The 21,705-nt window shown below is 44.6% G+C and overlaps 1 protein-coding gene across 2 annotated transcripts in view; it reads left to right on the forward strand.

Moving 5' to 3' along the window:
* The window catches only part of LOC109905585 (E3 ubiquitin-protein ligase TRIP12), a 44,554-nt gene extending 23,901 nt beyond the window's left edge, over nt 1-20,653 (forward strand). Inside the window, exons 17-42 of one of the 2 annotated variants that reach the window (XM_020503036.2) lie at nt 21-177; nt 390-543; nt 955-1,183; nt 1,296-1,414; nt 1,777-1,981; nt 2,101-2,201; nt 4,363-4,537; nt 5,140-5,281; nt 5,523-5,714; nt 8,199-8,350; nt 8,547-8,704; nt 8,936-9,009; nt 9,122-9,321; nt 10,295-10,422; nt 12,056-12,207; nt 12,657-12,799; nt 16,011-16,167; nt 16,357-16,455; nt 16,671-16,785; nt 17,079-17,233; nt 17,550-17,714; nt 18,089-18,253; nt 18,375-18,488; nt 18,594-18,688; nt 18,793-18,896; nt 19,244-20,653. In XM_020503036.2, coding sequence (XP_020358625.2) covers nt 21-177; nt 390-543; nt 955-1,183; nt 1,296-1,414; nt 1,777-1,981; nt 2,101-2,201; nt 4,363-4,537; nt 5,140-5,281; nt 5,523-5,714; nt 8,199-8,350; nt 8,547-8,704; nt 8,936-9,009; nt 9,122-9,321; nt 10,295-10,422; nt 12,056-12,207; nt 12,657-12,799; nt 16,011-16,167; nt 16,357-16,455; nt 16,671-16,785; nt 17,079-17,233; nt 17,550-17,714; nt 18,089-18,253; nt 18,375-18,488; nt 18,594-18,688; nt 18,793-18,896; nt 19,244-19,440 — 3,847 coding nt within the window. In that variant the 3' untranslated portion in view covers nt 19,441-20,653. The remainder of the gene's footprint in view (nt 1-20; nt 178-389; nt 544-954; nt 1,184-1,295; nt 1,415-1,776; nt 1,982-2,100; nt 2,202-4,362; nt 4,538-5,139; nt 5,282-5,522; nt 5,715-8,198; nt 8,351-8,546; nt 8,705-8,935; nt 9,010-9,121; nt 9,322-10,294; nt 10,423-12,055; nt 12,208-12,656; nt 12,800-16,010; nt 16,168-16,356; nt 16,456-16,670; nt 16,786-17,078; nt 17,234-17,549; nt 17,715-18,088; nt 18,254-18,374; nt 18,489-18,593; nt 18,689-18,792; nt 18,897-19,243) is intronic. The other variant, XM_031790636.1, reaches the window with a different exon arrangement.
* Nucleotides 20,654-21,705: the final 1,052 nt, after the last annotated feature.

A 21,705-nucleotide genomic window follows, 5' to 3' on the forward strand; every position in this document is an offset into this window, starting at 1 on the left:
TGTTGTTCCCCTTCCACCAGCGAGCTGATGCCCTGCCTGCCCAGAGAGGGCATCTTTGCTGTGGATCTCATGCTGAAGAAGGGCAGTGCACAGGCCACAGAGGGGGCCATCTGGCAGTGGAGGGACGACCGGGGCCTGTGGCACCCCTACAACCGCATCGACAGCCGCATCATTGAGGTAAAGAACAGACATGCTGCTCCGCTCCATTTTAAGGAATTTCCTTCCAGAGTTTGTCCTCTTCAGGTCAGGTAGTCAGAAAACTATGCCCTACCTATACTACAAGGAAGTAGACTGTTTCCGTCTTGATATGTTGTGAGCTGTGTGAATCCCCTGTGCAGCCCAGTGTTACACTAACGTCTGGGGGTGTCTGGTTCTCTCTTCCTCTCCAGACGGCCCACCAGAACGGAGAGGACGAGATCAGCCTGTCCACCCTGGGCCGCGTCTACACTATCGACTTCAACTCTATGCAGCAGATCAACGAGGACACTGGCACAGCACGGGGTATCCAGAGGAAACCCAACCCCTTAGCCAACCCCACTACTGGTGAGAGAGAGACCATCATTACCTCTAGTCATAGACTATCCCCAAACTGGTGTCAGTTGTATGCGTTTCATGTCAGTTGCTGTTGTATGATGCCCTGATTGGGTTCTGAGACTAGCTCTATTCACTGGAAAATATACATTTTATAGATCGCTATAGACCGACCCAGTGGAGAAAGGGGTCAACGCCCCAAGTTATTGGTATTTTTATTGAGCCTTTGAACCAGTTATTCCCATTGAGGGCAGATTACCTTTCCCAATGCAGACGTGCTCTTAACGCATCTTTTTGTAAACTCGTGAAATTGAACAGGCTGCTTCTTTGTGTCTTCTGCACTAGCTGATGGAATCCAATTTCTCCTTTTGAGTCAAAAGAACTATCAAATCTTACGTGAGTTTTCCCCTGTCTGTCCCCCAGGGGGTCACCAGGAGGTGAGGCGGGAGGATGCACGGGCCCAGCTGATGAAGGAAGACCCTGAGCTGGCCAAGTGCTTCATTAAGACCCTTTTTGGGGTGCTGTACGAGGTGTACAGCTCGTCGGCAGGCCCTGCAGTCAGACATAAGTGCCTCCGAGCCATCCTCAGGATCATCTTCTTCGCCGATGCCGAGCTCCTCAAGGACGTGCTGAGGAACCACGCGGTGTCCAGGTGAACTTTTGACTCACGATTGCTGCCTCCATTGACAAAAATAAATAGTCAGTACGACATGAGTCTTCACATCACACCTGAACCTCAGTGTTTGTCTGTTTCCTTCTCCCAGTCACATTGCCTCCATGCTGTCCAGCCAGGACCTGAAAATTGTAGTGGGCTCTCTGCAGATGGCTGAGATCCTCATGCAGAAGCTGCCTGACGTATTCAGTGTCTTCTTCAGAAGAGAAGGTGATAAATCCTGCCTGAGCTGGTGTCTCCTCCCTAGAGGAGCTGACCCGTAACGATCCTTAACACACAGCTATTTTCTAGCACCAGGAGCTGCTGTTCAGAGGACCTGTTATGATTGGTCCTCCACTGCTATTTGAGCTTCAATGTATTTTTAGCGAAGTCAACACTGAGGTCACAAAATTGGGATGTCACACCACAGTGCACTTATGTCGTGGACCACAGAACGCTGTTTATCTAGTGAAAATGCCTGATTTATTGAATCACAATTTCTCACACCAACCTCTTTAATATCAGAGAATTGGGAAAAGAGGAATTTCGCTGTATTCCATCAGCCCTCACCTCTGCCCTCTTTCCCCTGCCAGGTGTGATGCACCAGGTGAAGAACCTGGCTGAGTCGGAGGCCTTCCTCACTAGTCCCCCGAAGGCGTGCACCAGCGGCACGGCTAGCCTGTGTACCACCACCATCAGCACTGCAAACACTACGGCGGCCACCACCGCCACCCCAGACCTGGGCTCACCTAGCTTCCAGCACAGCATGGACGACTCACTGGACCTCAGCCCACAGGGGTGAGAGAACACGAATACTAAATACATGTGACTGTGCATGTATGATAGGTCAGATACCACACGCAAGGACACTCACACACTCCTCCATAGAACAACATTAATCTCTCCCTCTCTCCTAGGCGGTTAAGTGATGTGCTGAAGAGAAAACGTCTGCCTAAGAGAGGGCCCAGAAGGCCCAAGTACTCTCCTCCCAGAGACGACGACAAAGTAGACAATCAGGGTAATAGTTCCAATAACAATCAGTCTCTAAACCTGGATGCACATGGTTCTCACAGGTGATACAAATAGTGCTAAATGTCAATGATACATTTGTAGTAGTAAAGGTGAAATTCCTGTGTGTGTGTGTACATGCATGTATGCATACATACAGTACAAGTCAAAAGTTTGGGGACATCTACTCATTCAAGGATTTCTTTATTTTGGCTATTCTACATTGTATAAAAGTAGTCGACATCAAAACTATGAAATAACACATGGAATCATGTAGTAACCAAAAAAGTGTTAAATAAAAATATATTTGCGATTCTTCAAAGTTTGCCACCCTTTGCCTTGATGACAGCTTTGCACACTCTTGGCATTGTCTCAACCAGCTTAACCTGGAATTTCACCTTAACCTAGCTTTTCCAACAGTCTTGGAGTTCCCACATATGCTGAGCACTTGTTGGCTGCTTTTCCATCAATCTGTGGTCCAACTCAACCCAATTGAGATGGTTTGGTCAGATGAGGTCGGGTCATCTGCTGCAGCACTCATCACTCTTCTTGGTCAAATAGCCCTTACACAGCCTGGAAGTGTGTTGGGTCATTGTCCTGTTGAAAAACAAATGATAGTCCCACTAAGCTCAAACCAGATCGGATGGCGTGTCGCTGCAGAAGGCTGTGGTAGCCATGCTGGTTAAGTGTGCCTTGAATTCAAAATAAATCAGACGGCGTACCAGCAAAGCACCATCACACCACTTCCATGCTTCACGGTGGGAACCACAAATGCAGATATCGTCTGTTCACCCACACCGCGTCACAAAGACACAGTAGTTGGAACCAAAAATCTCCAATTTGGACTCATCAGACCAAAGACCAGATTTCCACCGGTCTAATGTCCATTGCTCGTGTTTGTTGGCCCAGCACGTCTTCTTATTGGTGTCCTTTAGTAGTGGTTTGTTTGCAGCACTTTGACCATGAAGGCCTGGTTCACACAGTCTCCTCTGAACAGTTGATGTTGAGATGTGTCTGTTAATTGAGCTCTGTGATGCATTTATTTGAGCTGTGATTTCTGAGGCTGGTAACTGTAATGAACTTATCCTCTGCAGCAGAGGTAATTCTGGGTCTTCCTTTCCTGTGGTGGTTCTCTTGAGAGCCGGTTTCATCATAGTGCCTGATGGTTTTTGCGACTTCACTTGAAGAAACGTTCAAAGTTCTTGATATTTTCCGCATTTACTGACCTTCATGTCTTAAAGTAATGATGGACTATCGTTTCTCTTTGCTTATTTGAGCTGCTGTTGTCATAATATGGACTTGGTCTTTTACCAAATAGGGCTATCCTCTATACCCAACCCTACCTTATCACAACACAACTGATTGGCTCAAATGCATTAAGAAGGAAATAAATTCCACACATTAACTCAACAAGGTATTCCTGTTAATTTAAATGTATTCCAGGCGACTACCTCATGAAGCTGGTTGAGATAATGCCCGGGAGTGTGCAAAGCTGTCAAGGCGAAGGGTGTCTACTTTGAAGAATCTCAAATATATTTTGATTTGTTCAACGCTTTTTTCCCCCTTTTTGGTTATTACATGATTCCATATGTGTTAATTCATAGTTTTAATATCATCACTATTGTACAATGTAGAATAAAAAAACATTTTTTTTTAAAAGAAACTCTGGAATGAGTAGGTGTCACAACCTTTTGACTGTTTGTGTCTGTAAAACCATGACGAGTCGACGCTTCAAAATTGGTTCTCATTTGTGGCATCATTGGTCTCCAAGCCTCTTTGTGCCTGGAGTCCTGGTATATTTGGGACATTTATGCAGAATGCAAACTGATCCTTATGATTTCTTGACCAAAATAAATAAATACATACAGCATGACTTCATTCTTTAATATCTGCCAGAGAATCTGGTGTCTGTTTCAAACAACTATAACAGAGTTTCCCAAGGGGTGCATGTTTAGGTGTTTGCCTTAGCACTACACAGCTGACTCAAATAATCTACCAATCATCAAGCTTTGATTATTTTAATCAGCTGTCTAGTGCTTGGGCAAAAACCAAAATGTGCACCCCTTTGGGGTCCCTAGACAGAGTTTGGGAAACACTGAAGTATAGGGTATCATTTGAGACCCACTTTGTCATGTTTCATCCTGTGACTAACCATTCTACTGTTCCTACAGCCAAGAGTCCTACCACTACTCAGTCCCCCAAATCCTCCTTCTTGGCCAGTCTGAACCCCAAGACCTGGGGCAAGCTGGGCGCCCAGACCAACAGCACAAACTCTGAGCCCTCTCGCACGGCCAGTGTGAGTGGCCTGGCACGCGCCCTTCCCAAGGACTCGGTCTCCAACAACAGGTACGACGGAAACCGTGGTGATGATGATTTTATCGCTGTGTTGGTAGTAGTGGTGGAGATCACCATTGGCTCGCTCAGAAAATGTAGCTAGGGCTGTGTTCAGTATGAAAATTGGTGTGCAACGGTGCTGTTCCTGAAAATCAGTTGAAAAACATGGAGAGGTTTGGTTGTGTAAATATGAGCATTCAAAATGCACCGTTACCCTTTAAATATGTCACTCATTGCTTCATGCCACACCCCACCACACGGTGCAAACATACCTCAGTCTGTTCAAGAACATTGAATGCTTTGTGGGAAGGTGTCATCCAGTACAGACTGTCACGCGACACGAGTTTAATCCCAAAAAATGTGCCCCTTGTTTGGCGGTCCTGAGGGCAGCACTTAAAATTGAATGGGCTCACGGATTTGGCGTTTGGGCTCTGTTTGACACCCCTGGTTTAGTCAAACCGATTGCACCCAAGCTGTCAAGTCTTAGATTCCTCCTGGTTCTAAGGTCTCTCCCCTTGTACAACCTCGAATGGGCTTTGTGAGAGTTGGGATTTGAGAAAACAAGACAGCCAATAGTAGTAGTAGTGGTGATGAAGATGGTCATCCCCTTACAGGGACAAGATCAAGGCTTGGATCAAAGAGCAGGCCTGTAAGTTTGTGGCACGCTACTTCAACAATGAAAACATTGATGGCAGCAACCCTGCACTAAATGTACTCCAGAGACTCTGCACCGCCACGCAACAGCTCAGCCTACAGGTACTGTACTTCCCAACACTCACCCATGTTGTAGTATTGCACTCGATGAAAGTAAATAGTCATTAGTTGACATCTTGGAGACTGCTTTGGAAACCCTGTTTGCTAATACTAACTTGAGAACAGCTGTTTTGCTTTGCTGTTTTGACGGTACAGGGTACTATCTACATTGCTAGCTAAAAACAAGGTCATTAAGGTATGATGGTGAGTGACTTGGGCTGTCACACCCTCAATCCCCCACCAGATGGACGGTGGCGTGGAGTGCCTCGTGGAGATCTGCAGCATCGTGTCGGAGTCGGACGTGTCGTCGTTCGAGATCCAGCACAGCGGCCTGGTCAAGCAGCTGCTGCTCTACCTGACCTCCAGCAGTGACCGTGACCTGGTCAGCCGTGACGTCCGCCTCAAGAGGTTCCTGCACGTCTTCTACGGCTGCCCGGTAAGGCTGTTCGACTGGTCTGAAGCACAGAACTAGAATGAGATTCTGTTTCTATTATCAGAAGTTTGTATTTTGCCCGATGAAGACGTTCATCCTTTCTCAGTATCCAGTGACTGAATGTAGCCAACTCCAGTCTAATAGGCCATTTTGGCAGAGACTGGAGCTGAGGGCATTTTAAAAATAAAAAAAATCTGTCTAGGAAGGCTGTCACACAAACAAATGGGCCATGTTGCGCTAGTAGGGCAGCCAAGTTTTTCCCTGACCACTTCAGATTGACCTGACCAGGATAAACTCATGGCCCTAATTATTGGCTATACATCTCATGGCTCTAAATACAGTATAAAGCCAGTATGAGGGTTTGCACTCAGGCTAGAATGAATGGCAGCTGGTCTGTATATGTATATTTTTCTCCTAGAGTTCAAAAGGTACTTACTCAACTGAGCCCCACCCTCAAGTTTTGTGGCCTACTAGAGTATTGCATCTATATCTATTGCTTATATAATGTAGTATTTTTTTAAATTAAATGTAAACCTTTTATTTAACTAGTCAAGTCAGTTGACAGCCAAACCCGGTTGATGCTGGGTCAATTGTGCGCCGCCCTATGGGACACCCAATCACGGCCGGTTGTTATTCAGCCTGGAATCAAACCAGGGTCTGTAGTGACGCCTCTAGCACCAAGATGCAGTGCCTTAGACTGCTGCGCCACTCGGGAGCCCTACATTATGAAGTTCAGACCAGTGTTTCCCAACTCCGGTCCTCGAGTATCCGCAACAGCACACATTTTTGTTGTAGCCCTGGGCAAAAACACCTGATTCAGCTCATTGAGGCCTTGGTGATTAGTTGACAAGTTGAATCGGGTGTTTTTGTCCTGGGCTACAACACAATGGAAGTTGGGAAACACTGGCCAGGACTGTTGTGTTTTTTTTTTCAATTATATGTGACATTTGAATTGTCAGTTTAATGTTCTTCTACATATTCCCTGTTAATATACATTTAACTCCCAATTTGCCAGTATCTGATGAACTATAGCTGCTTGCTCCTGTTACACACAGCAGGTGTTTTAAATAAGTCTCATTTGTTTGTACAGCTCTGAAGGCATAATGCTGAAATGTATGCTCCTTTTTTATTTATACTGAGCAAAAATATAAATGCAACATGCCACAATTTCAAAGATTTTACTTCGTTACAGTTCATTTAAGGAAATCATTCAATTGAGAAAAAAAAATGCATTAGGCCCTAATCTATGAATTTCACATGACTGGGAATCGAGTTGGTACTTTAAAAATAAGAAAAATATTAATAAAATTAGAGGCGTGTATCCTCATGCACCGTGACACATTCTTCGCATGAAGTTGATCAGGCTGTTGATTGTGGGCTGTCTAATGTTGTCCCTCTGGATATTGGCGTGAACTGTAACACGTTGTACACATCGATCGATAGCATCCCAAACATGCTCAATGGGTGACATGTCTAGTGAGTATGCAGGTCATTTTAAAGAACCGGGACATTTTCAGCTTCCACTAATTGTGTACAGATCCTTGCGACATGGGGCTGTGTGTTATGTGGAAACATGAGTTGTCGGTGGATGAATGGCACGACAGTGGGCCTCAGGATCTCGTCAGGATATCTCTGTGCATTGAAATTGCCACCCATAAAATGCAATTGTTTGTTGTCTGTAGCTTATGCCTGCCCATACCATAACCCCACAGCGCTCTGTTCTCAACGTTGACGTCAGCAAACAGCTCACCCACACAACACCATACACGTCGTCTGTGGGTGTGAGGCTGGTTGGATATGCTGTTAAATTCTTTAAAACCACGGAGGCGGCTTATGGTAGAGAAATTATCGTTCAAACTTCTAGTAACAGCTCTGGTGGATATCCCTGCAGTCAGCATGCCAATTGCACACTCCCTCAACTTGAGACATCTGTGGCATGGTGTTGTGACAACTGCATATTTGAATGGACTTCTACTGTCCCCAGTTCAAGGTGCACCTGTGTAATGATCATGCTGTTAAATCAGCTCCTTGAAAGATTCATGCCATAGCTGTCAGGTGGATGGATTATCTTGGCGAAGGAAAAATGCTCAGTAACAGGAATGTAAACACATTTGTGCACAACATTTTAGGGAATTGCAGACATTTTCCATACGGACAAAAAGCTTCATCTTTTTCAGCTCAACTTTTTTATAGCTCCTTGCACTCATTATTTTATAGCTCCTTGCACTGTGTGACACAATTGCTTGATAAACCATGCTTTGTCATTTATTTTTATTTTTACAACGGCATTATTCAACCCTGGTTGTACTCAGTAGGAAACAAATGGAATAAAACTGACAAAGGGAGGAACTACCTTATCCCAGAAATAAATGCTTTTTTAAAAACATTTTTCGGTTTGAAAAATGTTTCTACGGTGTGCCCTGTTTAATATGACAAGTCTTTGCAGTTTGTTTTGAAGTGTGTCCCTCCTGTGTTATGCCTGTCCAGACCCCGGGGATGGAGCCGGCAGGCCGTCTGGAGCCGTTTGAGAACGGGCCCCTGCTGTCACTGGTGCGCAAGATGAACAACTGCCTAAGCCAGATGGAGCAGTTCCCTGTCAAGGTGCACGACTTCCCCAGTGGCAACGGCAACGGGAGCAGGTTAGTTCAGTTACCAAGTTCCATCCCTTCCTTTTGTTCCACAAACCATATTTTTGTCAGCCATTCACTAATGTGTGTTTACTTAATGTGTGATAGCCTATTGAAGTCTATATGGGTGTAGGTCAAGGAAGGGGACTTGCCCGTATTTACCTCTTGTATCATTGTGATCTTGTCTGTTGACATGCGTGTTCTTCAGAGGTTCTCAGGCTCTGAAGTTCTTTAACACGCACCAACTCAAGTGTCAGCTGCAGAGGCACCCGGACTGCACCAATGTGAAGCAGTGGAAGGGGGGCCCGGTGAAAATTGACCCCCTGGCTTTGGTACAGGCCATTGAACGCTACCTGGTGGTCCGAGGTGAGCACTGGGAACTGTCTCTTTGCATTGAGTTACTGACTTGACTTAAGCCCTTTCACTCTGAGGAACATAGGTCACCCACAAATGATCTTCATCCAACGGGGCTGCTTTCTAAAGTTCCTTCCCAGAGTATTTCTGTCCTTTACTTCTGGCAGAATAGAATGTCTCCTTGTATTACTGACATTTATGGTTAACATGCTGACGTGCTCAATGGGACTTTTGTCTCTACAGGTTACGGACGAATAAGAGAGGAGGATGAGGACAGTGACGATGATGGTTCAGACGATGAAATTGATGAATCTCTGGTACGTAGCTACATTGTCCTTGCAAAATACTCTCCATATTGGATAATACCTCTTTCCCCCACCAATAATGATGTTACCTTCCACCCTAACTTGACCGTCTATCTCTGTCCAGGCGGCCCAGTTCCTGAACTCAGGCAGTGTGCGCCACCGGCTGCAGTTCTACATCGGCGACCACCTGCTGCCCTACAACATGACGGTTTACCAGGCGGTGCGGCAGTTCAGCCTGCAGGCAGAGGAGGAGAGGGAGTCAACAGATGACGAGGCCAACCCGCTCGGACGGGCCGGCATCTGGACCAAAACCCACACCATATGGTATCCCCTTTACGCTGGCTGTCCATACACACCAGTCTATAGGCTGGACTGATTAACGAACCCAACCATAGCCTAAAATGGTGTTTTTGGTTCACCAGTCACTGTGGCAAGTAGATGTGAAAATCTACCAGCCCCTCAGATTTGTTTTATCAGCCAAAATATTTTTTTGCTGTAATTACATAAAACAGATGACCATGTTTCGAAAACAAGAAATGTATTAGTAAGAAGTATTGTAGTGTGTTGCTCAATTTTTTTTTTTTTACCTGTCTTTTAATTCAAATGATCAGACACAAAATGTTCTGCTGCCCCTTTAAGGGCACATGGTTATCATAGTAACGGGGCCACCCGAGTCCAGTCACATGTCTAAGATTTGGCATCTAAGGCTTCTCTTCGCTCTCAGTTGACGCAGCAGACACAAACTAACGTTGAAAAACAACTGAACTTGTGAAAAAAACATTGTCTAATATACTCTATTTACAATCTTTTATGCCTGTGCCCAGTGCCTCCAAAAATGTATCTATCATCACTTCACTCAGTGAGCTTAGCTCCCCTGCCAGGCAGTGTTGCTGCTTGAGGTGGGATATAGGATCTGTTTTTATTTGTGCAATAAACAGCTATGAAACAACAGCAGAAATACTTTGTAAATGGCTACTACAGCATTTTTCTAAGTATAAGCACATGTGCAATTGTCTTTTTAGTCGCAAATGTAATGCTCACACTAGAGCCCTGCAAATTGACCACCCACCATTGTGGCGGGTGAAATAGACGTTCTTGCCCGCCAATACCTAAATCTACCTGCATTTGGCCCTGAACATATCTGACTGATGCTTGTAGTGGGTGGCTGTTAGGGTTGAGATGTCTCACACACAAACACACATGTCTAATAGGTGGCTGAGTTAGTATCAAATGCAACTGACATGGCAGTGTAGTCATGTTCCACGATATGCTTTATGTAGAGACTCTATCCCATTAGGTATAAGCCAGTGAGGGAGGATGAGGATGGCACGAAGGATGTGGTGGGAGGGAAGAGGGGCCGGGCACAGACTGCCCCCACCAAGACCTCGCCCCGCAATGCCAAGAAACAGGACGAGCTGTGGCACGGTAGGAACCACTACCACCACCTCTGGGCCTAGGTGGGTGTCTGTGTTGTCTACTGTCCTGGAGACTGAGAAACCAGTTCTGCTGGTTTATTTTATAGTGCAACTCTAATGTACTCCTTACAGTGGGGAGGGAGTGAGCTGACCTGCTTCTGTTTGAGACAAGTTAACAGACTCTTCGCTAAGCCTTGCCTCGGTCAACATTTTCTTGAAACCCAATTAATCTTTCAAACCTCTGGAGAAAACCCCTCAAACTGTTTTTAATCCTTAAGTCTATTTCCGAACCCGTGCGTCAATCTAAGTTTAAAAAAAATTTAGAATCCCCATCGACATATCAGTTTAAGCTAGAGATGTTTTTTTGTTTGTTGCATGGGCTGCGTCTAAATCCACCTTATCTGCCCATGTCGTCCTTCCGCATCTGCGATGGAAGTTGGCTGAGTTATAGCGGTGCTTTTCCAACCATGAGACATTCCTGAAAATTGGTCTTCTCACGAAAACGTCTGTAGTGGAAAGATGACTCACGAGGATGTTCTCTGTTTTGCTCTACGACCCCCACGAGTATCATGGGACTCATCTGAAGGTAACCCATGGAAATATGGAGGTCGTTTTGTGGCAACAAAAATAAGAGGATAAATGTGTCAATGTTTTTCCTGAGCTTTCTTACTCTGCCAAGCGCTCTCTTAATTGTTGGCTAATGCCAACAGCAGATGAGCATTATTTTCTTTGAATATAGCCAACTTAGCTAGCTAACATGCATTTGGAGAACCAGTTATATTAACCCTATATGTAACATTGTCTTTAAACCACTGGTGAAGGGTCTGTATGCGATCAAAACATAAGGAAACCACTATCTTCAAGAAGAGATCCCAATAAACACTTTTGGCCCCATATGGTAGCCGATCAGTGTCGTTACACTATCGGAGATTGGTGCAAAAAATATATATTTCCCTTCTGCTCCTCCGAATGGTCTAGTACGTTGCTAGCGAGCAAACAATGTAACCTCAATATCATTTTGCTTTCGAAAAATATTACAACACGCTCTATATTTCATGTATCATAGTTTTAAAAAATAAATAAAAATTCGTAGCCCTCCATGGCTTCCAAGGGTTTTAAACATGAGGTTGTCCGAGGTGTTGGAATACAGTTGCTATCCATCGGTGTGCCTAAAATTCTGGGCCGGTGCTTAGTAACTGTTGAATTTACTTCTTTTTTTTACCATCTGAATTAGTGACCTGATGACCTCTTCACACAAACCCACAGATATGGTCTGTCTAATCAATTAATCAAATGTATTTCCAAAACTTTGCTTTTGCACTAAACCCCTGGCCAAAGGGCTTTTACAGTCTCAAATGACACCCTATTACTTTGAAAGTAGTGCACTACATAGGATATTTGACCATTCTTTAACCTACACTAAATCTGTCCACTCAAATCCTTATCTCATACTATACATTGTATCATGTTAGTTTAGCTACCACATCTGTGTCGTATTCATTGGCCACAAAACGGAAGAAAAGGACGAGCAAGTGACTACCTGCCCTTGTCCAATAAGAAACGCTTGTTTTTGTTTCCCATTGCAAAACGTTTATCTACAGTGTGCACAAATTATGACCCTGACTTGCTCTCTCCTCTCCCAGACGGCGTGTGTCCCAGCGTGGCCAGCCCGTTGGAGATGTACCTCATGTCAGAACCCCCAGAGAGCATCACCTTCGACGACCCGTCTCTGGATGTCAACCTGTTGCTGAGGGTGCTGCACTCCATTAGTAGTTACTGGTTCTACCTGTACGACGTGAGTAGCCTGTCCTATCCCCTCTCCAGCCCGCAGATACTGGCACTAACTGAACATACTGGTTGAGTCCCAGAAGGCACCCTGTAACCTTTTTTATAATGCACTACTTTTGACCAGGACCAATAGGGATCTGGTCAGAAGTAGTCCCCCATGTAGGGAATACGTTGCCATTTGTGACACAAGCCTGTATGTCTGCCCGTGTCTGCCCACTGTCTGTCATGTTCAACATAATGCTAAAGATATCTTTATAGTCTTTGTGCGCTTGTAGAAGGTAAACCACAATGTACCATATGACTATAACTGTCTGCTAGCTAGACAGCTGTCTTAGTGCACACAGTTGCCCAAAATAATGGTACTTTTTGCATTCAAACAACCTAGCTCCCTGTTTCTTTGCATCAGAGAAGTGGCACTGTGTTGTAGTTCCAGTAGACTGAGGTTGTTTTTTTCAGAATGCTGTTTCTAAGGAGATCATCCCCACCAGTGAGTTCATCAACAGTAAGCTGACAGCCAAGGCCAACCGACAGCTGCAGGACCCTCTGGTCATCATGACCGGCAACATCCCCTCCTGGCTCACAGAGCTCGGCAAGACCTGGTAACTACTTTTCAGCTCATAAACACCAACAAAAACTTGCCTAGCTTTTCTTGAATATTTGACCGAGTATTCACTAATGCAATGTCCTCAAACCACATGTCTAGACCAAGGTTGGAGACAATTCCATTTCAATTCAGGAAGTAAACTGAGACTTCAATTTTCTCTTCCAGTCCCAAGGTTAACCCCACATAAGCACCTGTGTATGTATATATATATATATATATATATATATTGAACGTTAGGTCACTATTTTTGCCCATTCTAAGTGAGTGTGGTATGATTGTCTGTGCCAGGTGCACCGGATCCAATATCTCAAACCCCAAACTCCTCGGCTTTTCACGCAAGACAGTGTCTAGGGTTTACCAAGAATGGTGCGACGAACAAAAAAACATCAAGTTAATGGCTTTCCTTTCGCCGAAAACCGGACGAGAGGTCGAAGGCGAATGGCAAGAATCAACAAGTGGACCAGTAGTGGTGCACACCTTGTTAATCCTTGTCACGGATTGGCTATTGTAGCAGACACCGGGTTTCATTCCAATCTGCTAAAAACAAGAATTGGCTCCAGTGGGCATACGATCACCAACACTGGACAATTGAGTGGAAAAGCAGCCTGGAACATGAGAGCAAGTTCACTTTACTTGAGTGGCCTCAACCCAATAGAGCGTCTTTAAGATGAGATGGATCGGGCTGTTCGCATGAATGCACCGCCTTCCATTCTGCAGCAACTGCGGGATGCCATGGCACCAGGAACGTTTCCTGACACCTTGTAGAATGGCCCACAGAAGTTCTGGAGGCAAAGAAGGGTCAGACCTGGTACTACACTGACTAAAAATATAAATGCAACGTGCAACAATTTCAACGTTTTTACTTAGTTACAGTTCATATAAGGAAATCGGTCAATTTAAAAAATATCATTAGGCCATAATCTATTGATTTCACATGATTGCTATTACAGATCTGTTGGTCACAGATACCTTTTTAAAGAAAAAAGGTAGTTGTGTGGATCAGAGAACCAGTCGGGATCTGGTGTGACCATTTGCCTCATGCAGTGCGACATCTCCTTCACAGAATTTCAGTCTGATTGTGAAATGTTGTCCCACTCCTCTTCAATGGCTGTGTGAAGTTGCTGGATATATTGTCAGGATTTGGAGCACGCCGTCATACACATCATTCCAGAGCATACCAAACATGCCCAATGGGTGACATGTCTGGTGAGTATGCAGGCCATTGAAGAACTGGGCCATTTTCATCTTCAAGGAAGTGTGTACAGATCCTTGCGACATGTGCATTAACTTCTCTAGGATAGGGGGCAGCATTTGGAATTTTGGATGAAAAGCATGCCCAATTTCAACTGCCTGCTACTCATCCCTAGAAGATAAGATATGCATATTATTAGTAGATATGGATATAAAACACTCTGAAGTTTCTAAATGTTTGAATCATGTCTGTGAGCATAACAGAACTTATGTAGCAGGCGAAACCCCGAGGACAAACATTCAGGTTTTGTTTTTGAGTTCACCCTCTTCATTGAGGTGCAGTTCCTACCGCTTCCACTGGATGTCACCAGTCTTTAGAAATTGGTTGAGGCTATTCCTTTGTGTAATGAAGAAGTATGGCCATCTTGAACAAGTGTCACTTCATGTGTACTGTTTGATAGAGGTGCAAGACCAGAAAGCATGTTTGTGTTTGTCTTCCTGTATTGAACACAGATCATCCCGTCTTCAATTTTATCAATTATTTACTTTAAAAAATACCTAAAGTTGTATTACAAAAGTAGTTTGAAATGTTTTGGCAACGTTTACAGGTAACTTGAGATATTGTCGTCACGTTGCGCTAGTTGGAACCGGTGATTTTTCTGGATCAAACGCGCCATATAAATGGACATTTTGGATATATATGGAAGGAATTAATCAAACAAAAGGACCGTTTGTGATGTTTATGGGACATATTGGAGTGCCGACAGAAGAAGCTCGTCAAAGGTAAGGCATGATTTATATATTTATTTCTGCGTTTTGTGTCGCGCCTGCAGGGTTGAAATGTTTTCTCTTTTGTTTACTATGGTGCTATGCTCAGATAATACCATTGTTTGCTTTTGCCAAAAAGCCTTTCTGAAATCTGACATGTTGTGAATCCAGCCAACGTGTAGCTTTAATTTGGTATCTTACATGTGTGATTTCATGAAAGTTTGATTTTTATAGGAATTTATTCGAATTTGGCACTCTGCATTTGCTAGCGTCCCACATATCCCAGAGAGGTTAACATGCTGAAACATGAGGTGATGGTGGCGGGTAAATGGCACCACACTGGGCCTTGGGATCTCATCACAGTACCTCTGCATTAAAATTCCCATCAATCAAATTGTGTTCGTTGTCCGTAGCTTATACCTGTCAGTATTAAAACCCTACTGCCACCATGGGGCACTGTTCCTAACGTTGACATCGGCAAACTGCTTGCCCACACGACACCATACACGCTATCTGCCTGGTACAGTTGAAACCGGGATTCATGCATGAAGCGCACTTCTCTAGCGTGCCAGGGGCCATCGAAGGTGAGCATATGCCCACTGAAGTTTGTTAAGACGCCGAACTGCAGTCAGGTCAAGATCCTGGTGAGCACGCAGATGAGTTTCTCTGAAACTGTTTCTGACAGTTTGTGCAAATAATTTGGTTATATAAACCCACAGTTTCATCAGCTGTCCGGATGGCTGGTCTCAGACGATCCTGCAGGTAAAGAATCCAAATTTGGAGGTCCTGGGCTGGTGTGGTTACAGTCTGCCATTGTGAGGCCAGTTGGACGTACTGCCAAATTCTCTAAAAGGATGGAGGTTTACGGTAAAGAAATTATCTGGCAAGAGCTCTGGTGGACAGTCCTCCAGTCAGCATGTCAAAGCTCCTTCAAAACTTGACATCTGGTGTTGTGACAACTGCACATTTTAGTGGCCTTGTATTGTCCCCAGCACAAGGTGCACCTGTGTGCTGATCATGCTGTCTAATCAGCTTCTTGATATGTCACACCTGTCGGATGGATTATGTCACTAACAGGGATGTGAACAAATGTGTTAACAAAATTTTTCTTAACATGGGACCGGCACTTAACATGATGCGTTTTATATTTTTGTTCAGTGTAGATGGGTGTACCTAATAAACTGTCCGGTGAGTACATAGATGCTTTGCATCTTGACCAACTATCACTGTTACTCCCTTCTCCCCAGTCCCTTCTTCTTCCCATTCGACACACGGCAGATGCTCTTCTATGTGACTGCTTTTGACCGCGACCGGGCCATGCAGCGCCTCCTCGACACCAATCCTGAGATCAACCAGTCAGATTCCCAGGACAGCCGTGTGGCGCCCCGCCTCGACAGAAAAAAGGTGTTGAATATTTTGGTGTAATGTCACCTAATCGACTCGATGTATGCCTTTCTGGAATCTGTTTTAATAAGTGTAGCCAAGAGGAGTGGACATCACCAATTAAAAATATCCAGCCTGCTTTTTGTACTCTACTGACTCCTGTTTGTCTTTTCACTAACTCCTCATTTCTGCTCTTCCCCCTGTCTCTAGCGAACAATAAACCGTGAGGAGCTGCTGAAGCAGGCGGAGTCAGTGATGCAGGACCTCGGCAGCTCCAGAGCCATGCTGGAGATTCAGTATGAGAACGAGGTACAGTACATGCGTTCACACCCTAATTACAGAGCACTGTTCAATCACCTCCATTTTGAGTTTGTCCCTCTCATAAGGTACCACAGAACATGGAGTCATTTGTGGGGGTAGATTTTGAACATGACCCTAGACTTATCTAGATAGACGCTCCATCGCTCTCCTGCCTCTTTCTTTCTCTCTCTCCCTTACTCCCCCGGTCTCTGTCCTTCTGTCAGGTGGGCACAGGGCTGGGTCCCACCCTGGAGTTCTACGCCCTGGTCTCCCAGGAGCTGCAGAGGGCCGACCTCGGGCTGTGGAGGGGTGAGGAGGTCGCCCTGTCCAACCCAAAAGGTAACTTTCTACTCCAACCCTCTGGGGAATATATTTGTCTCTAAATAGGAGCTCCTAAAATAATTTTAGAAGTGATTTCTGCAACAAACAACAAAATGTAATTTGGACAGAAATATGATTTATTTTAGATATAAAGGCTCTCCTACAGTTTTCCAAGATGTTCCTGGGTGGCAGCTGTTAAGTCACATGCGGAGATATGGGCTCCTAAAAAGGACGGATCATTGCTGAGTAGCTTGTCTTAGAGACCTACATTGGAACAACTCTTCCTCTCCCTAAATTTCCTCTTCTCCCAGGAAGCCAAGAAGGGACCAAGTACATGTTCAGCTCAAGAGGGCTGTTTGCCGTTCCCTTTGGCAGGACAACCAAACCGGCACACATCGCCAAAATCAAGATGAAGTTCCGCTTCCTGGGCAAGCTGATGGCGAAGGCTATAATGGACTTCAGACTGGTGAACAGTAACACTTTGTACCTCTGACCAGTGGACCAGTCTCTGTGTAGTCTACACTGCTAATGCTTCTAGACCTTCACTTTTAGTTGTTTTGGAGTGGTTTTTACACTTACATTACTTGCCTTAAGCCCTGTTTGCCAGAATAAGGATGATTTGTATTTGGGTGATTTATATATACATTTTTTCTGCGTTCCTACTTTAACTCCCCTCTACTAAAGCCCTCCTACATGCTCTCACCTTTCAAGCAGAATTGTACACTTACCTGAACCTCTCAGTAGGGAGCCCTCTGCTGATCTAACACCTGTCTCCCTCCCAGCTGGACCTGCCCCTAGGGCTGCCCTTCTACAAGTGGATGCTGCGGCACGAGACGTCCATCAGCTCCCACGACCTGATCAACATTGACCCGGGTGTGGCCAAATCCATCCAGCACCTGGAGGACATCATCCGCCAGAAGAGAAGGCTGGAGCAGGACCGCTCCCAAGTCAGTCCCCGATACACAACCTCCCCAGATGCAGCTAACCTCAGTCATTACATTTTGTCTTTGGTGATGAGAACTTGGATACTCTTATGGAGGTCTTTCTCAGAGATGGGGTTCATAGTGGTAGCTTTAAGGCTTGATTTACACTCCAATAGACATCCGCTTAGTGGCTCTCCCCACGCACTGCGCAAAGGGCTCTGCAGTCCACACGTAAATTTTATGTGTGTCAGAATTTGAGGCTGTACTCAAGTGTCAGTGATGTTTTGCTAAGGAGAGTGCTTGGTGGGGTGTGAAACTGTTATGGCCCCTCCCTATCAGATTGATGATGCTTTTCATGTTACGTTCCCCATATTAATAAAAGGCCTTTTTCCTCCTAGACGAGGGAGACCCTGCAGCAGGCGCTCGAGAGTCTCAACATGAACGGCTGCTCTGTGGAGGATCTGGGCCTGGACTTTACCCTCCCCGGTTTCCCCAACATCGAGCTGAAGAAGGGAGGCAAGGACATCCCTGTCACCATCTACAATCTGGAGGAGTACCTCAGGGTGGGTAGCTCGTGCACACACACTTACTTAGACACACACATACATCACTCCTACATAGACTCTCCACAAACCAGTGTCTACCTCCTTATGGAGCTGACCGTTGGTCCCATTCTCTCCACAGCTGGTGGTCTACTGGACGATGAACGAAGGTGTGTCCCGGCAGTTTGAATCTTTCAGGGAAGGGTTTGAGTCAGTCTTCCCCCTGCATCACTTGCAGTATTTCTACCCTGAAGAGGTGAGTCCTCCTATCAATAATCCCAAAAAGCATTTATTTAAGTGTTTGGTTATCTTCAGGATGTCACGTTGCCAACCCCCTCTGTGCTCTTCCTTCTGCCTGTAGTTGGATCAGCTGCTTTGTGGCAGCAAGTCCGAGACCTGGGACGTCAAGACCCTGATGGAGTGCTGTCGTCCCGACCACGGCTACACGCATGACAGGTGAGTTACTCCACCGACCAGAGCTCTGACCAGACCTACACTTAGTGTCATGTTTAGGGCTTGTCAGAGTGCAGTGGTTTGACATTTTGTCTGTTTTTCTCCAGTCGTGCTGTGAGGTTCCTGTTTGACGTGCTCAGCAGTTTCGATGCAGAGCAGCAGAGACTTTTCCTGCAATTTGTAACAGGAAGCCCAAGGCTGCCTGTTGGAGGTGAGTGGTCATGGATGCATACTCACCATACACACTTGAAGATTTGTTGTGCTCCGAAGTTGAGTGGTCCCATTCTCCGATTTGAGAATTGAACAATCCCACACTTTGGGTGACATGTTTTCAGTGTGCAATGCACTTTAACTGATGCTGTAGTTATGTCGTACCCTCATGCACTTAGTCAAGAAATGAATGTGACACTGCTCACTCTACTGGAAACACACAAATGCACATGAAAATATCAGACCTCAAGTACAGAGAATAGGACAAGACAACAAAGTATGTCGACAGACAAATCCAGCCATGGCAGTTTTGAGCTGATTCTGATCATGCCACCCCTTTCTCTCCAGGTTTCCGTAGTCTGAACCCGCCGCTGACCATCGTGCGGAAGACATTTGAGTCGACGGAGAACCCGGATGACTTCCTGCCGTCGGTTATGACCTGTGTCAACTACCTGAAGCTGCCTGACTACTCCAGCATCGAGATAATGCGCAAGAAACTGTTGATTGCGGCCCGTGAGGGCCAGCAGTCCTTCCACCTGTCCTGATCTCGCAGTCTCTCCCATTCAAAATGCCTTCTACAGCAAACTGACGAAATCATGACTTCCTTTTTAGTTTTTCTTTTTGTAATCACCTACATCAAGGCCAAGTGTGTACAGCCTTCTTGTTAGAGAACACAGCTTGCAGAAATTAAAGAAGGACTTGAGTTATATATTTGCTGCCCCTGTCTCCTACAAAAAAGGCGTTAAATGACTCACAGAACAAAACAAAAATTATCATTTGAGTAATGTAAAAAAAAAACAAGAAGGAAAAAAAAAACTTGAGTTACATTTTAAAATGCGTTGCTGTGTGATATTTAAAGGGATGTTTCCTCAGTGGTGAATGTCTGTGGTGGAGGTCCATAGAGCAAGCTAGGTTCACTTTAGCTCCAAAGATAATTTGTACAGAAAAAAATTCCAGACTGCTCATTCTACACATTTGATAGAATAGCTCTTTGTTCTCATGTCTCCTTTCCCCTTCAGTTTGTCTGTTTTCCATTCTGTTCTCCTGTATTATACGGCCCGGCCCCAGTTTGTGTGTTGCATTTTGGTTCTGCTTCCCCTCCTTTTGTGTGTGTTTGCGTATACATTTTTTGGAAATGAGAGTTGGAGTTGGTTGACTGCGGGTAGTGATGACAGCTTTTTTTTATATATATATATTTTTTTCCCAAGTTGAAATTGTGTTCTGGTCTATAATTACAAAGAGCTTCAGCTCAAACATGATAAGAGTTATCCAGTGTGTTGAATAAGTTAACTTACTTTTTGCTCTCACTTTGATAAGAGTGGTAGTGTGTCTCAGATGGATGCTGAGGGAGTGCGCTCTGACAGACTGACTGGCTTAGGCCAAGCTCTGAGCCCCCCCCAATCCCTATTGTAGCTGAGCGCACCCATTTGGCTGGACTCATTTTATCGTTTCACGGCCAGATGGCATTTCAAGTTCATTTATGGAATAAGAGTTTATATGCAGTTTCATGCCCGGTTTGAGGTGGGGATGACTGCTTCACCTTTTTTTAAATTTTCAATTTCTTCTTGCTGTCTTTTTTTTTGGCTGCTGGCTTGGAACAAACCTTGTTGTGCACCTGCAGTCTGTGGCCAGGGGAGGGCCCCACTCAATTCTCTCCTGGCCCAATCGTTCATGTGCTGGTTTCTAAGATCTGCAATAATTTACTGCATCAGGTTAATGTTTTTACCTGAACATAAAATAAAGTAACTGTTTGACTCATCTGTGTTCTCTTTATTTAATCCATCCTCATGTTCTTCCTTTCATCCTTCATTCTGTGGATCTGACTGACTGAGAGCCTTGGAGGTGATCAATGGGGGTAGGAGTTGCCTGACTTTAAAACATACCAAATTTATATTAACAGTTGATTACCACTGACCCTACCAATTCTATGTCATGGTTTATTAAGAGGAGCACTTGAAGGGTTGATGTTTCAGTGACTGGTGGACAAAGGTCTTGCGTATGAACTGAGTGTGTGTATATATTAACTTGCACTGTAAAATGTACGTTTTTGAATTGTCCTCATTATAGGTAACTTCACTTATTTTGTATTTTTTTTTAGAACCATTAATGTTCTGAGGGACATGGAATTGGATATAACATAACTGAGATGTACAGTATAATTTGGTGCTTATTTGCCCTTTTTGTTTAATTTTTTTACACACATGTACAAGTGTGTATTTATACATGTGTGAATTGGAAATGTTTTTTTTGTTTTTTTTGCATATCCCTACTCTTCCTGAGACCCTCATAGAGTAGGGTCACGGCTAGGGGACAGGCGGAGAGGTGTCTTGAATGTCACCTCCAGAGGAATTTGTTTTCCTTTCCTACCCCAGCAGGGTGAGTCTAACCTCTTCCCTTACGAAACAAAGATTGCATTCAGAGTGCTGTGGAACTGCAGTACACTATTGTATAAATAGTTCAAGTGCAGTATAACTGCACTATGCTGCAAATACTGTAGAAAATTTACTGCAGTAATTTAACAGTTCTAGGTGCAGTATAACTAGTTATTCTGCAATTACTGTGTCCAGAATACCACAGACTGCAGTTACTACACTTTTACTGCAGTTTCAAAACAGCAATCTTTTTATTGTAAGGTTTGGGGAAGTGGGTAGTGAGGCTTTGGAGATACAGTTTCACCTGTAGCACACACTCAATGCTGCCTTAAGTTCTGCATCATTTGTTGCATAATGGAATGAGTTAGAAATGTCTTTGCCAAGTGATATCACTAAATGGCCAATAAATGGATCCCACTGAATAAATGGTTTTTTTTT

This window comes from Oncorhynchus kisutch, linkage group LG15, assembly GCF_002021735.2.
Source record: "Oncorhynchus kisutch isolate 150728-3 linkage group LG15, Okis_V2, whole genome shotgun sequence".
Lineage (NCBI taxonomy): Eukaryota > Metazoa > Chordata > Actinopteri > Salmoniformes > Salmonidae > Oncorhynchus > Oncorhynchus kisutch.